We start from the raw sequence: 17,754 nt of genomic DNA, 5'->3' as shown, positions 1-17,754 counted from the left end.
ATAGCATCGCATATTCCCGTCGTTCCTTCAATGTTTGTATACTAATTAGCATGCATCGTGCTTTATAAGACGGGAGTGGAAGTTGAGTCCACCCCAACTTGCGTAGTGCATATAATAAAAATTGCTTTTGTACCGACTCAATTCTTGTGTCATGCGTGACTGTGTAAGGTGACCAAACTATGCTGCAATATTCAAGTATCGATCTGACATAAGCAATATATAATGTTTTTATAGTGTATGGATCGTGGAAGTTGTAGCCAAACCTTTTATGAATCCTAACATATTATTAGCTTTGTTTATAATAGTATTATAATGGTCAATGAACGTAAGCTTAGAGTCTATAATTATGCCAAGATCCCTAACTCTATCACATCTTGTCACCTTTTGGCTACCTAAAGTGATTGTCATATTTGGAATACTTCGTTTTCTGCTTATAGTAATTAAGTTGCATTTCTTTATATTGAGCTGTAACAAACTTTTTATACACCAGTTATGAAATATCTGGATCTCGTGTTTGAATGTGTTCATGTCTTCAGCGTCTTTGATCTCAATAAAAAGTTTCATATCGTCAGCGTAAATCAATACTTTTAGATGTTCTAGAATGAAGGACAAGTCGTTTACAAACAAAATAAACAATAGTGGACCTAAATGAGAGCCTTGCGGGACTCCCGATGTGGTATGAATAGCTACAGATTGCTTTCCTTTGAACCTAACTGTTTGATTGCGACTGGTCAGATATGCTTCAAGCCATTTAAAGAGTCCAGGCTGGATTCCCATTTTTGCAGTTTAAAGAGAAGCATTGGTATATCAACTCTATCGAACGCTTTACTAAAATCCGTATATAAAACTTCAACGTGATTTCCTCTGTCCATGGCTTCAAGAGAATAATTCACAAATTCCAGTAAGTTCGTAGCTGTCGACCGACCTTTAAAGAATCCGTGCTGGTTTGTAGTGATCCTATTTTTTATTTGGTTGAATATTTTCTCATTGACAATTGCTTCGAGTAATTTTGGAATGGTGGAGAGAAGAGCGATTCCGCGGTAATTGCGGATGTCGGATTTTTTGCCAGACTTGAAAATCGGCACCAGAAAGGAAGTTTTCCACGGTTTAGGAAATTCTCCAGATTTTAGTGACATATTGAAAAGCCAAAACAAAGGAGCAGTGAGCTCAGCTGCCATAGTTTTCAAAAATACGGGGGGAACACCATCTGGACCGGTACTCTTGGTTACGTCCAATTGTTTTAACGCGTCCAAGATGTCAAGAACATTAATTTGGTCGACGCTTATATCGTTTGAGAACTCAGGATAGAAATCAAAAAACGCGCGATCACGGTCCTCCTCTGAGTGTTCAGAGTAAATTTCACGGAAATACTCAGCAAACAAATTGCAAATCTCATCAGAATTAGTACCCACTTTGCTGTCTATGTACATTATTGAGGAAAAATTGTCAGTCTTTAGTTTGGTGTTTACATATTGGAAAAATATTTTGGGACAAGATTTAATTTCCGCTTCAGTTTTTGCATTATACTCATCAAATGCTGTGTGCATAGCCGTATTAAGTTGATCGCAAATGTTCAAATAATTTTCCATACTACTTGAATTAATAATTTTTTTGTGATTTCTATGCGCTTTTTGCTTTCGATTTTTTAAGTTCTTTATTTGCCTATTGAACCAAATTGGTTCTTTTGTAGAAAAAGAGCGTCTACGTCTTTTAACTGGAACTTCTTCTTTTATTATTTTGAACAATTTACTGTAGAATAAATTAGCAGCATTTTCGATATTATCTTGATTCCTCAAAGTTGTTTGCCAATCAATAATGTTTAATTTATTTCTAATGTTCTCGTAATTAGCTGCTTGATAATCCAGAACTTCCTCAATTTGATAGTCATTAGGTGGGGAAACATCGTGTAAAAACAAAGAGTATTCGATTGCCGTGTGAAACACTTCATTTCTCCATAATGGTGTGAGTGATTCGTTCACACTAAAGTCATCATAAATGTTAGTTAGCAATAGGTCCAAATGACAGTTCTGTTGATTTTTACATGGTTGACCTGATTAAGTCCCAAGCTTGAGATTTTGTCAAAATAAAGTGCAGAATTTCACTTTCTCCAACAATTGGAAGCAAAATGTTTTCATTATCAATATCTGGTATGAAATCTACATTGCGTTGGTTGAAATCACCGAAAATGTGAATTTTTGTTTCAGGAGTTTGGCCTGACAAAATTTGATCAGCTACAGAAAAAAATTATCATATAGATCTTTATTGGCTCTGTTTGGAGGAAAGTATACCGAAGCGAAAATATGATTCTCATTTGCCATTTGAACTTTCACCCACACGTGCTGGAATTCTTTAAATTTCGTTACTGCAATGATTTCTGAATTATAACTTGTGGAAACTGCCACCAGAACACCACCACCTGATTTCTTTTCGGACCATTCGCAATCTCTGTCATCTCTAAAGACATTATAACTGTTACCAAAACTTCCTCACTTCTTACACTCATATCCCAGCTTGTCTCGTTTGCTAGAATTATTGAATAAGAGCAGCTCAAAATATTATTTTGTATTTCCTTAATTTTAGAAGCACTTCGCATGCGATTAAAGTTTTGAAAATAGATTGATATTTCTTTTGATGCATGCAAATTTTGCGAAGAACTATTTTGGTTATGATTCAATTGAGCTTGTAACTGATTGTTATTAACACTATTATCCTCAAAAGTTAGTTTTCATTTCCTTCACTACTATTAGGTACCTCTCCGTTGTGGAAACTTGATTTATTCAGATTATTGCTATTCTCCGAGTGCATCAGTTCCGTAGTTTCATCCACATCAGTATTTTTGCCATCGTCACTTATGCTAAGAATATTACAATTTAAACGTGTACATCCATTGCTTTCCTCTAAGGAGTTCGTCAATTCTGGCAAAACACTGACAGACACAGGGCCTCGGCGATGGAGATATTGCGTTGGTTGTTCTTGAATGGTTAGCAGCAAAGTATGGATTTAACACCTCTCCTCTCCGAAAAGCGATGGTTGGGCGGTACGGGTGTTGGCTTGATGGTGGTGGCGGTCGCGAAAAGTGTTCCTTAGCCGCCGCGAGCAGCTCTCTATCGCGCGGAAGTATAGGTGTATGGCTGTTTTTGTTTGTCACTGCGCCACAGTGGGTAGTATGGTGGTGTTGATCAGTCTTATTGTTACAATAATTCCGTTTATGTTTCTGCTTATCACGCGATCTGTCTGTTTTTTTCTGCTTCTGTCGACGAATGCAGAGTCTTCCCCTTAGACGTAGTTTACGTCAAAACTGCACAACAGCGGACTGAACTGATTTGCCACTCTTCACCGTTTGAACAGCCACATTTCAATTGGTCAATGGTCATTTTTTCTGTTTCTATCGCAGTAATGCGCTGTGGTAATTTTTCCGTAATGAATCTTACATATATGATAGAGTAGAGTGGGGCAAGAGTACGCACTTAGTTTTCAATCAATCATGTGGCCCTTATGAAGCAAGCTTCCGCATATCAAATCAGTGTCGATGATTCATATACTCTTTCTTTATGTTACCCAGTGGAAAAAATATTGAAATTATTGGGATTCGTTTTAGTAGAACCCTTATTGCAAGACAAGTGAAAAACGCACTCTTACCCCACCGGTGGGGTAAAAGTGCGCATCGGGTGGGGTAAGAGTACGCATTTATCCAGTCATGTGCTTTAAGTATATATTAACATAAACAAGAGTTAATAACATTTAATTGATGTTTAATGAGCATATATTAGGGAATGTTTTAAGATTACGTAACTCTTAAAGGGGGAGGGGGTCCTAAAAATGTGCACTTTCATACGGAAAAACCATTGTTTTTTTTATATATATAAAAAACTACAGAGGTAAAAATATATATCAGGTTTCGCGTGGCGTATACAAAGGCATTTTCCTTAAAGAAAGTCCACCAATCACGTAACGTTAAATTTGGCTATTTCATCACCCCTCCACCCCTATCTTACACTATTTGTATGAATCCTCCAAAAATTATATGGATCGTCACAAATCTCACAACCCCTCCCAGCTAAACGTTGCGTAATTTATGAACGATTCTTTTGATTAACTTGCACTTGGCACGGTGCCCCCGGATCAGAGAAACGACTGGTATGACGGCGAATGTGAGCAGTTAGTGGAAGAGAAGAATGCAGCATGGGCGAGATTGCTGCAACACCGCACGAGGGCGAACGAGGCACGATATAAACAGGCGCGGAACAGACAAAACTCGATTTTCCGGAGGAAAAAGCGCCAGCAGGAAGATCGAGACCGTGAAGAAACGGAGCAACTGTACCGCGCTAATAACACACGAAAGTTCTATGAGAAGTTAAACCGTTCACGTAAGGGCCACGTGCCACAGCCTGATATGTGTAAGGACATAATCGGGAACCTTCTTACGAACGAGCGTGAGGTGATCCAAAGGTGGCGGCAGCACTACGAAGAGCACCTGAATGGCGATGTGGCAGACGAAGATGGCGGTATGGTGATGGACCTGGGAGAACGCGCGCAGGACATAATTCTACCGGCTCCGGATCTCCAGGAAATCCAGGAGGAGATTGGCCGGCTGAAGAACAACAAAGCCCCTGGGGTTGACCAACTACCAGGAGAGCTATTTAAACACGGTGGTGAGGCACTGGCTAGAGCGCTGCACTGGGTCATTACCAAGATTTGGGAGGAGGAAGTTTTGCCGCAGGAGTGGATGGAAGGTGTCGTGTGTCCCATCTACAAAAAGGGCGATAAGCTGGATTGTAGCAACTACCGCGCAATCACATTGCTGAACGCCGCCTACAAGGTACTCTCCCAAATTTTATGCCGTCGACTAGCACCAACTGCAAGGGAGTTCGTGGGGCAGTACCAGGCGGGTTTTATGGGCGAACGCTCCACCACTGACCAGGTGTTCGCCATTCGTCAAGTACTGCAGAAATGCCGCGAATACAACGTGCCCACACATCATCTATTCATCGACTTCAAAGCCGCATATGATACAATCGATCGGGACCAGCTATGGCAGCTAATGCACGAACACGGTTTTCCGGATAAACTGACACGGTTGATCAAAGCGACGATGGATCGGGTGATGTGCGTAGTTCGAGTTTCAGGGGCATTCTCGAGTCGAGGTTACGGCAAGGTGATGGTCTTTCGTGTTTGCTATTCAACATCGCTTTGGAAGGGGTAATACGAAGAGCAGGGATTAACAGGAGTGGTACAATTTTCAATAAGTCCGTCCAGCTATTTGGTTTCGCCGACGACATAGATATTATGGCACGTAACTTTGAGAAGATGGAGGAAGCCTACATCAGACTGAAGAGGGAAGCTATGCGGATCGGACTAGTCATCAACACGTCGAAGACGAAGTACATGATAGGAAGAGGTTCAAGAGAAGACAATGTGAGCCACCCACCGCGAGTTTGCATCGGTGGTGACGAAATCGAGGTGGTAGAAGAATTTGTGTACTTGGGCTCACTGGTGACTGCCGAAAATGACACCAGCAGAGAAATTCGGAGACGCATAGTGGCTGGAAATCGTACGTACTTTGGACTCCGCAAGACGCTCCGATCGAATAGAGTTCGCCGACGTACCAAACTGACAATCTACAAAACGCTAATTAGACCGGTAGTCCTCTACGGACACGAGACCTGGACGATGCTCGTGGAGGACCAACGCGCACTTGGAGTTTTCGAAAGGAAAGTGCTGCGTACCATCTATGGTGGGGTGCAGATGGCGGACGGTACGTGGAGGAGGCGAATGAACCACGAATTGCATCAGCTGTTGGGAGAACCATCCATCGTTCACACCGCGAAAATCGGACGACTGCGATGGGCCGGGCACGTAGCCAGAATGTCGGACAGTAACCCGGTGAAAATGGTTCTCGACAACGATCCGACGGGCACAAGAAGGCGAGGTGCGCAGCGGGCAAGGTGGATCGATCAGGTGGAAGATGACTTGCGGACCCTCCGTAGACTGCGTGGTTGGCGACGTGTAGCCATGGACCGAGCCGAATGGAGAAGACTCTTATATACCGCACAGGCCACTTCGGCCTTAGTCTGATTAAATAATAATAATCTTTTGATTAAATGAAATTATCATTTAGATGAAATTGTGTTTTCGTACTATGTTTAGGTATACAACAAGTCCTAATACACTTTCATTATTTCGCTTCAGTGCTTTGTTCGCTAAGTCCTTTCTAACACCAAATTAATTCAACTTATCCTACAACTTGTGATAATTTCAAATTCTGCCACTTTTTTCTTAGTTGTGGATCTTTACGCTTTGGAAGAAGTCTTATTTCGGCCGGAGATACGGGTTTGACATCATAACTTGAAGATTCATATGCGTACTCTTGCCCCACCGGTTCCTGCGTACTTTTACCCCACAGTCCCAAAAAATATTCAAGTAATGGTTTTGACTTCTTGGAAAACCAACCGGATTGGTGTTCTGTACCATAAAGTACTCTATACAATAGGTTATCGAAATGGTATAATGTTCACCTGATTGAACGTATATATGGTAATGAAATACTAGTTGCGGAAATCCAATTATTTTTAGCAAAACCAAAAAGTTATCTAACTCCATATCTCCCTTGTTGTTTATTCAAATCGTTTACAATTACACATGATAATAGTTGGCCAGAATACCAGTCAAACTGATGCAGTGCTGCTAGTTTATCTTTTTTTAGTACTTCAAAAAATCGAAAACGTACTCTTACCCCACGCGCACTCTTGCCCCACTCTACTCTAATATTCTTGTATTTGACTACTGAAATTTGAACTTGTTCGCATTTTAAGGCCAGATATCTTGTTCTATGCCCCAACAAACATTTGAAGCTGATTGAGCGCTTATTCAAACAGAAATAGTCTTCTCCAGCTAAAAAAATAGCTTCTTCAGCTTAAATTGTTTGTTGGGGCAGGTATGCCCATATTGCCCCATAGAGACTGGTTTTGGGAAAAAAAAAGTTTTATGATAAATTCAGATTTGTATCAATATAAACATGTGTGCACAATATTCAATTTTATTATATCTTTTGAATCTGGTGTATTTTTGACCTGTATTTTAATTAGTTTTGTGTCAAAACCTTATTTATAAACTTGAAATCTTATCATAATGTTGCCTATGCAGCGAAAATTTACATTTTCAAGTGTATTTTCATGTTTGAATTGAATTTCAATGCGATTTTCACGTTGATGCATATGTGGAGCATCCTCTTAAGGCTCTCCCAGACCTAAGCGATTTCATCGCCGCGACGGCGACAACTAGTCGCCGCGATTCTATCGTTGGGTCGCTGCAGGCAACGTTTTATTTACGCTTCCATACCAACGGCGACAGAATTGCTGTCGCCAAGCGATAGAATCGCGTCGCGACTGTCGCGTCGCGTGTGTTTGGGGGAACCTTTAAGGCTCCCCCAGACCTAAGTGATTTTATCGACGCGACGGCGACAAGTAGTCGCCGCGATTCTATCGTTGGATCGCTGCAGGCAATGTTCCATTTACGCTTCCATACCAAAGGCGACAGAATCGCAGTCGCCAAACGATAGAATCGCGTCCCGGTTGTCGCGTCGCGTGTGTTTGGGGGAACCTTTAAAGATCATATAACTTTTACATGATAAAACTTGTCAATAAGCTCAAAATGAGGGTGGCTCATATTGCCCCTACTGCTTCTATTCGCTTCTACACTTTCGATCGATGTGTTATGTGGCTTGCTTCAATGCGCCAGTGAAATATATCTAAACAACTTTTGCCAAAGTTCGCGTTAGTGGATTTCTAAGTGCTATACTGCCGTTATACGCATATTTGTCCCATGTTTGCTGGGATTCCATATGTCTTCTTCTTCTTATTGGCATTACATCCCCACACTGGGACAGAGCCGCCTCGCAGCGTAGTGTTCATTAAGCACTTCCACAGTTATTAACTGCGAGGTTTCTAAGCCAAGTTACCATTTTTGCATTCGTATATCATGAGGCTAACACGATGATACTTTTATGCCCAGGAAAGTCGAGACAATTTCCAATCCGAAAATTGCCTAGACCGGCACCGGGAATCGAACCCAGCCACCCTCAGCATGGTCTTGCTTTATAGCCGCCCGTCTTACCGCACGGCTAAGGAGGGCCCCTTCCTTATGTACATGGGACAATTATGCGTAGAACGGCAGTATAGTGTCATAACAATCCCATTATAAATACAACCTACGCAAATTTTTTTTACGCGAAGCGACATCTTTAGTGAATATACAGCAACAACAACTTGAATGCAACGTCCCGCCAAGCTTTAACATACCTGTTAGAGCACCTCCACGGGAGTCCTCATCGCTATTCTTATTATAGCGTTCCCTTCTGAGTGCTATTTTAGGATAGCGCCCCATCTTCTCACCGGTGGTTTCTGTTTTAGGTATAGCGACATTGTAAACATATTGAGTTCTCACCGTGCGTTGCTAAAAGTAGTCATTTTCTTCTTCAATGACTCAATGACATTCCAACTGGATCTTGGCTAGCTGCTCAACTTAGTATTCTATTAGCATTTTCTCAGTTATTAATGGAAAGCTTTTCTGTGTCCGCCATTGCATGAGTATGTATTTTGTGGGACAACTATGCCCAAGGAGTTCACTCGAAAACATCCTTGACCGAATCGGGAATAGAGCTCGTTATCTCCCGAAGGCAATTCTACGCTGGAGATCCGTCGTAGTATTTTTTTTCGCCGTTATTCCTTCTGGACTTCCTTCCTCCTGGAAGTCGAAAAAAATGCTCCTGAAATTCCCACCAGTTTTCCTACAGGAATCTTTTGACAAAATCCTGCAGGAATGCTTCCACAGTTTTTTATTCTCTGAAGGATCTCCCGGAGAAAAAAAATGCAACAACATCCGAAAGAATCTAAACAATTCTCTTAAAAAAATGGGTTTTCAAATGAAACCACCAAAGATATTATTGGGCAATTCCAATAAAAATAATCCCGAGAGATTCTGGAAGAAGTCCTAAAAATATTCTGGGAAAACTGCTAAAGATTCTTAAAAGAACACAAAGATTGCTGGGGAACTCCCGGAGCAATGTGCCAGGGATCCTACATGAATTTCCAAAACAAGAAATGTTTAAATGAACGACAGAAAAGAGAAACTTGGGGGAGATTTTCTGGAGGAACTAGTTGAAGAACAAACTGAATAATTACTAAAGGAACATTCTGAGGGATTCCTGGAAAACCTCCTCCTTGGAATAACCTGCAAAATAAAAACAGTAGAATTTTCTTTCGCGAAAAATCTATGAATATTTCGGGCTTTAGCGGGCGCCGGTGCGCATTGCTCCTCATTATAGCTGATCTATTATTACAATTACTACTTCGCGGAGTTAAATTGGGGCACTAGAGAAAAACAAATTTCCCTTGCTATTTAATTTCATCGAGATTGTTCAGAAAAAAGAAAAACAGATTTTATGCAATTTTTTTTATCAATAACAAAGTGACGTTTCACAAAATAGCAACCCTGTATGGCAATTTAGCAACCCAGTATGGGGCGCTAAATTTGGAAACTCACGGCTAATTTTGAGTTGCGTTCTTATTTTACATTCCCGTTTAGATGCCTCCGGTGTAAAAGTGAGTCCCTATAAAGGGCCCGGAAATAGCGATAGGGCCCCATATGGCGACTCCCGTGGAGGTGCTCTTAGCATACACAAAGGCGCAACTCATATGGGCCTTTTCACGAGACGTTTAAAAACAGCTGATTTCATCGTCAATTGACAGTTCTTCTATGAAACTGACAGCTTCGGACTTGCAGGCCTGTTCAGCGGTTGTAAACAAGTGCAGCCTCGGCAGTGTCACATGAAAAGGCCTATTCACCTCAACGCATCTAGAAGTTTTCCTACTATCTGTACAGTAGTCACCAACTTTTATCAACGATGGAATCATGTCATCTCTGCTCAATTAGTTTGGATTCCAGCAGGGCTATTAACTGCAGTGGATCTTGTTGTCGGGCTTTTCATTTTGCGTGCGTTGGATTGTCTAAGTCGCAATTTTTATCGTGGTGCGCTAAAACCGAGTTATTTTGGTTCTGCGAGTCTTGTCGTTTGAACTTCGAGCCAGCTGTTTAAGATCGAGAGAAGACAATTATGCGAGCATTGCGAGAATCCGCACCGATTCAATGGATACACGACTGGGGGATTACGGCGAAAATCTCCGCAAAATTAACAGAACCTTGTTTAGCTCGCACCAATCCAAACCTAATAATAGCTCGGTACACCAGAATTCATTTTCTCGTTGCATGGATGAGCTGAATTTGGATGATTCTGTTGAGGATCCTATTAATCGGTCAAGGTCATGCGACGATACTTCCTTTTTCGAAGATCGGGACGAAGTCAACAGCTCTATTGCCCAGCTTTCCGATAGGTTTGTTGTAGGATCCAACAAACGCGTTCAGATTGTTACGAACTCAAGTAACTCCGGCGACAAAAAAACTACACATCGAACAAACGTCTCTACACCTGCTGCTTTCGGGAAGCAACCAATTACCCAAGCCAACAAAAATTCAGCCGTTATTTAGCATACCACTAGTAACATAGCACAATCTGGCCCCGCTGTGGATAAAAGTGCCAATAATACTCGCGACGGTTCTAGTAAAACTGGAGCTACCACATTAAAGGTGGCGCACAACGCACAAACTCTAATCGACGAGAAATCATTTTATGTAACTCCTTTCGCACCCGAGCAAAATGAGGTACAGATCAGACAGTATGTTGCTGAAATTTCTAATGCTGAATCTTCCATGGTGAAAGTAACCAAGCTAGTTTCTAGGGCAAAAAACGTCGAGGATCTATCGTTTGTGACGGTTTGTAACACTGTTTCGAATGTAGTTGGTGATAGCTGGTACTGGCCTGATGGCATAACCGTGCGGGAGTTTGAACCAAACTCAAAAAACGGCGCTATTGTGCAGCTCCCTGTCAGCTACCATTAATCAATTTCTGTACAAAATACCATTTGCTTGCCGCCCACATCAATCTTCCAAGTCTTTCAAACCGTTCTATTTCGTCAACTTTATGCTCCGAGAGGATCGCTCCACAACCAGGACGCAACAAACCACGAAGCACATTGGAAGCCCCGAAGCCCCCATCGCAGTCGAGACTGTGCAGCCAGCGTACAACAGCCGTCCTGGTCCTGCGTTTGAGTGTGGTGAAAGGGTCTTCCAGCCCGTGCAAACAGGCAAGTACCATCAAAATAAGTTCATTTCCCGCCCTGATGCCGTTTTCGTCCGCAGCTCAAAGCGATTACCGAACATTTCCTCTATTTCGGAACACCTAACAACTAACTCCGCTGCATACACCGAGGGATTTGTTCCGCAACCAGGACGCAACAAACCACGAAGCACATTGGAAGTCCCCCATCGCAGTCGAGACTGTGCAGCCAGCGTACAACAGCCGTCCTGGTCCTGCGTATGGGTGTGGTGAAAGGGTCTTCCAGCCTGTGCAAACAGGCAAGTACCATCAACATAAGTTCAATTCCCGCCCTGATGCCGTTCTCATCAGCAGCTCAAAACGATCACCGAACGTTTCCTCTATTCCGGGACGCATGCCTGTAAGCCTATCCTGCCAGCGTCCTGCATTCGTCCCGGTCCTGTATACGATGTAAGGGAAAGGGGTTTCCAAACTCCTCACGCAGGCAAGTGTGCGCACTATAAGAACGATTCGTCTGCCGTAAAATCAATCCCTTCCAGCGATTGCAACGGCGCCATTCCGAGAGATGTCATCGATGTATCCACAGCTATGTTTGCTCCAACATTCGAATCAATATTATTGAATGTACGCCCATCGCCAGCGATTAAGAATACTTCGGCTTCTACTTCATCTATCCTAGTCTACTATTAAAATGTTGGAGGTATCAACTGTTCACTTGACGATTATAAGTTGGCAGTCAGTGATGCTAGCTATGACATCTACGCTTTCACCGAAACATGGCTCAACGATCATATTAAATCTTGTCAGCTCTTCGACAGCTCCTTTTCAGTGTATCGTCATGATCGCTCATCTTCAAATAGTAGGAAAAACTCTGGCGGGGGAGTATTACTTGCTGTTCGTAAATGGATCAAGTCGCGCATTTTGTGCCCTCCCAGATATTTGGCAGTTGAACAGTTGTGGGTTGCAATCACTGCTAAAGATCATACAATCTTTTTTTGCGTGATTTACACTCCGCCTGACATGATAAATATCGATTCACTGATTGACACACATTTGGCGTCGTTACTCAAATGGGACCTAACGACAGCATAGTTATTGTGGGTGACTTCAACCTCCGCGGGATTACCCGGCAGAGCGGCTCAAATGATACTCTATTTCCGGACCCATCTCTTTCTTCTATGCCAATGGCATCTAGATGCCTTCTTGATACATACTGTACTGCGGGACTCAAACAGCTAAATTCAACTTTAAACGATAATCATCGAACGCTGGATCTGTGCTTTGCTAGCGAAGATTTTTGTGGCAATTACGCTGTCATGCGGGCTCCGTTAGCATTAGTAAAAGACTGCAGGCATCACTCCTCTTTGCTTGTAAATTTGAACAGTGGGTGCCAAATTCAATTCAACGACACAACCGACAATATTTTCTACAATTTCCATAAGGCCGATTTTAAAAGTATGAATGCTTTTCTTCGCGATGTAGATTGGACAGAAATACTCAACGATAACAATGACAATCATGCTGCATCTTCGTTGTCCAACATCCTACTTTACGCCATTGAACAGTTTGTGTCTAAAGTAACCCGTCGCGAACCAGCCCAACCTGAATGGTCGAATCCACAACTTAAGCGTCTAAAACGTTCCAAAAGAGCTGCTCTGAGAAGACATAGCAAACACCGCACCGATGCAACTAGAATTGGTTACGCTGAAGCCAACCAACAATATTCCAGATTCAACGAGCATCTGTTCTCCATCCATCAAGCTCAAATTCAAAGTCGTCTTAAGTCGGATCCACGCGGCTTCTGGCAATATACGTGAATAATCAACGACACCAGTCTTATCTGCCGTCCACAATGACCAATGCAATGCAGAAGCAAGTACTGTGAAGGAAATCGCCGCACTCAGTTCAGCAGCGTTTTCTCTGACGAAAAGCTTAGCGCCCATGACATCGAAGCCACCACACACAACGTTCCTCAACTTTCTCTCGCCACCTCGCATTTGACTGTTTCATCAGACATGGTCTCGCGCGCGCTTGAAAAACTGAAAAGTTCAGTAGGATGTGGCCCAGATTGTATTCCATCGATTATGCTCATGAAGTGTTGGTCATCCTTAGCGCTACCTTTAGCCGCTATTTTTAATACCTCACTATCTACTGGAACGTTTCCGTCGAGTTGGAAGCTTGTGCATACATGTGATCATTATGTATCCAAAAACCAACATGGATTCATCGCCAAACGTTCTACCACCACAAATTTATCAATGTTTACATCGTTCGTCACCAGCCACATGGAAAAAGGTTACCAAGTTGATGCCATCTACACAGACTTGTCTGCAGCTTTCGACAAAATGAACCACGATATTGCGCTTGCTAAATTTGAAAAACTAGGCTTAAGTAGCATTACTCTCAACTGGCTTCGATCTTATTTGGCTGATCGCAACATGGCTGTCAAAATCGGAGATCATGTTTCGTCACCGTTTCCGGTTAGCTCAGGCGTCCCTCAAGGTAGCCATCTCGGACCCTTTTTATTTGTACTTCATATGAACGATGTTAATTTCATCCTAAGCTGTTTAACTGTATCGTACGCTGACGACTTAAAACTTTTTTATGTCATAAGATGCCCAAGCGATGCTACGTTTCTACAGCGGTAACTCGAGATTTTTGCAGCCTGGTGTCAGCTCGTTCGGACGGAAGCATGTTCTATATCAACATGAATATTGTTTATATAAAAGTAGCATCAAACGTGAAACGACTGTGAAAGATTTAGGCATTATGTTAGACTGCAAATTGACTTTTAAACATCATATATCGTATGTTGTGTCCAAAGCCTCATCACAATTAGGGTTTATCTTTCGCTTTGCTAAAAAAAATAGAGATGTTTATTGCTTAAAAGCATTGTACTGCTCATTAGTCCGTCCTATATTAGAATATTCTTCAGCACCATATTATCAAAATGATACTCAACGAATCGAATCAATTCAGCGCAAGTTCATCCGCTTTGCTCTCCGATTTCTCAATTGGCAAGATTCCTACACTAATAAAAATCCACACATTTTTATTGGCAAAAATCTAAAGAAATTCACAAATAAATTTTATGTGTGCGTTAATAACCAGCCGCTATAGGAAAATCCACATAAAGGTTATTAGTTAATAACGGTTATGTGTGTTTCCACATATATGCTATGCGAATTCAAATAGCCGTTATGTGGGAAATGCTATAGTCAAAATTTATGTTTGCCACACATAATGGATGTGATTGGATTTTTGTCAGTGTATAATTTACCAAGATATGAGAACCGTTGCATGCTTATAAACTTGGAAACACTTAATGCTAGACGTAATGTTGCAAAAGCCTGTTTTATTGGAGATTTGCTTCAAGGCCATATTGATTGTCCAGATCTGCTAGAAAAGATCGAAGTAAACATACGAAATCGTAATCTTCGCTCACACTCATTCTTGTACATTCGTGCTTCTAGAACTAACTACGGAATCAATGAGCCAATCAAAGGCATGTGTCTCGTGTTTAATAGGTGTTATGAAGTGTTTGATTTTCATGTTCCTCGTATTAAACTAATAAGAATAGATTTAAGAGTATTTTGTGTTAGATTTAGAGCATTCTATTTTGCCGTATGTATGTCGTATAGTATGTCATTGGGGTGCGTATGTTTCACCTGTTGGCAGTTGTTGCTAAATAAATGACCAATTTTACCGGACTACACTTTCGACCGAATGTCCTTTTGATTAAATTGCCCATTCAACCAAACGACTATTTCGGCCGAAGGACAAGTCCACGTTTTTTTCAGCCAAAGGAACTGTTCGACCAAATGACATTCTTGGCCAAATATCTGTAGGCTAGATATCCTACCAAAGTCTGTAAACATAATGAGAGCATATAGAATATTTTGATTTTGACTTCAAATTGATTCATAACTGTTTTCAAATATATATAAATCATCATGATTGATTACATATTTTGATCTCACGTTGCTGTAGATTACTAAATTGAATGATATGACATCAAACTGTGTACTTATTTTGCTATCGGAAACCAATATCAAATTTAGTTTTTGATTTGCTTTCATCGACAGCAGAAATAGTTTTTGATCTGATGTCAATGTCACAGCAAGATAGTAAGATGAACCGTTAGAACAACCAAAAAGATATCAAATTAAGTAAACATAATCGATGATTTCACAACATTAAAACAAGTTATCGATTTGCTCTTAAGCTTTGCTCGGGTAGGCTTCTACCAAATAGTCTTTTCGGTTAAACGATTCGGTGTAACAACTTTCAGCCTTGTGACTTTCTGCCGAACAACTCTTTCCTGTTCAAAAATTCAATTTCAAACAGATTTTTTTTTATTTCAACGGGAACTCCTTTACAATTTCCACGCTTAGTTTTCACGGAGAACTTATACGGAAAATCCAATGAATCTTAGGAGTTTCTACTGAAAATTTTAAGCGGCGTGGAAAATTATAGATCAGAGATAGATTATAGATAGAGATGAGTGACGTTTAGCGCTCGCACACTAATGTGCAATTCATCATGTGTAAAAACATGTTTGTTTTCCTTCTGCTCATAACCTCAAAAATGCTCGGGTCATCACAATGATTTCAAAAGAGTCAAAAAATATATGGAAATATATTAATTTTTACCCAATCTTTGCTGAGTAGCACCATCTAGGAGTGTTTGTTTTTTCCTTTTATCGCCACTCACACATTCGGACTATAGATAGTGGAATATATAGATGAGCGAAGATAAATCCTCTGTCTCCAAACGAACTGTCAAACGTGTCTCCAAACGAGCATGACGTCACGATTTCAATGAAAACGTTCAGGGCTGTGACGTCATATGCGCGTGTGCACGGGCAAAAAAATCGACTCAGCCATGCTTTCGCTCATCTATAGATTCTACTATCTATAATTCGGACGTGAGAATCTCAATAATTGTCAACAATTATTGTCTCGCCTTCCCTGGGCATAAAAGTATCATTGTGCTAGCTTCATGATATACGAATGCAAAAATAGTAACCTGGCTTAAAAACCTTTTTAAGCTTCAAATACTATCATCAATAAGAAATCTATAAATGCCCTATATTTGCTTGAGTAAATAAGGGCTTAATAGTTAGAAACAAAGCAATTCTAATTATGTATTTAATTATTAGTTTTATTTCCAGAAGTTTTGAATAAACAAATTGCTATGCTAATTCTACACAGCATGGAAGTTGTTGTTTCCAATATCAATACCTATAAGCAAACTCCATTAATTCAAAAGTTGAATGTAAATACGTTACGTTTATATAAGTCCTACGTCTACTCGCGGTTATATTTAAAACATTATACCTACCCATTGCTCGTTTTTAAGCAACTGATTTGGGAGACGATGCTGGAAGCTTCGTCGGATAGAGTTTCCTGGCGCTAGCAGATATCCCGTAAATATGTCTAGGAACTTGATATTCGAAGAATCGGTAGACAAAGTATCCGCAGTATCAATTTCATATTTGTAAATCACGATTTTTAAAAAGTGCAATAATAGAAATGCGCGTTTTTCGCGACTGGAAAAGAATATCCGCAACACATCCAAGAAATTCGCAACTGTTGTAACAGCCCTGTAAATGCCATGTTCGTCGAATATGTAAACAAGCTAATTCGTTTTCAAATGTTGTCGTCATAATACGATTGACTTATTTCTGGAGCAATTTTATCAACATGATTTATGTTTATGAATACTTACCATTTTTATCTATTGACAATCCTTCAGTTAATTGATTATATATTTTGATAAACCTTTACTACAAACTTTACACAAATGACACCAAAATTAAAAACTATAATGTGAAAAAATGATAAGAGGACACCGATGACGGTGTGGTGTTGAGAACTGTCATTATTTTTAGATTACAATGCAACAAACAAAACGCGATTCGATGTTGCATGAAGAAGAAGCAGAAAGACTTCTACACGGTTAAAAAAAAGTACCTAATTTTAGGTACTTTTTTCTCTTGTCCCTCCATTTTCTCTTTGTTGTTATTTATTGTACACTCAGAAATAGAACAAATCTGAAATAGATATGAAATTAAGCATTTTCACGGAGAAATAGGAACACCCAGAAGTGGGTGTTTTTTCACCCACCTTCGAGATAAGTGGACTAACCCATAAGGTGGGTAAAGTGGCTTTACCCATAAATGGGAAGAAGGCTTGTACGTCAAAATAGATGTGTATTTTTCACTCACCTTCTCGAATAAAAAAAATCTTTTAGATGGGTGAAAAACACCCATCTGCAGTCAAATAATTTCAGCGCTGATGATTGTGATTTAAATAATTTAAAAAATTGGGCGTACAACAAAAACGTATTTATTACTCCACTTATTTTATACATGACACAAGTTTAAGATACTGAACCCGCTGAACCTATTAAAAATCACATACAATAGTTAGGTCAGCCATTTATTTTTGAAAGTCCAAAGATGTTCTAGTAGCAGGCAGTTTGATAGACTTCTGGGTCATTTAGGTCTCAATCCAGGCATCCAAATTCCTTTACATTGTCCTCTGCTGTACTGTTTTTATGCACGAGCAATCCATCATGAA

General features: G+C 40.6%; 1 protein-coding gene across 1 annotated transcript in view; it reads right to left on the bottom strand.

The window, feature by feature from the left end:
* Nucleotides 1-17,044, bottom strand: part of LOC134225175 (conserved oligomeric Golgi complex subunit 7) — a 61,331-nt gene extending 44,287 nt beyond the window's left edge. Inside the window, exon 1 of the mRNA XM_062705036.1 lies at nucleotides 16,901-17,044. Coding sequence (XP_062561020.1) covers nucleotides 16,901-16,903 — 3 coding nt within the window. The 5' untranslated portion in view covers nucleotides 16,904-17,044. The remainder of the gene's footprint in view (nucleotides 1-16,900) is intronic.
* Nucleotides 17,045-17,754: the final 710 nt, after the last annotated feature.

This window comes from Armigeres subalbatus, chromosome 3 (assembly GCF_024139115.2).
Source record: "Armigeres subalbatus isolate Guangzhou_Male chromosome 3, GZ_Asu_2, whole genome shotgun sequence".
Lineage (NCBI taxonomy): Eukaryota > Metazoa > Arthropoda > Insecta > Diptera > Culicidae > Armigeres > Armigeres subalbatus.
The sequence above is the reverse complement of the archived record's forward strand: the minus strand, read 5'-3'. Positions and strand labels throughout refer to the sequence as shown.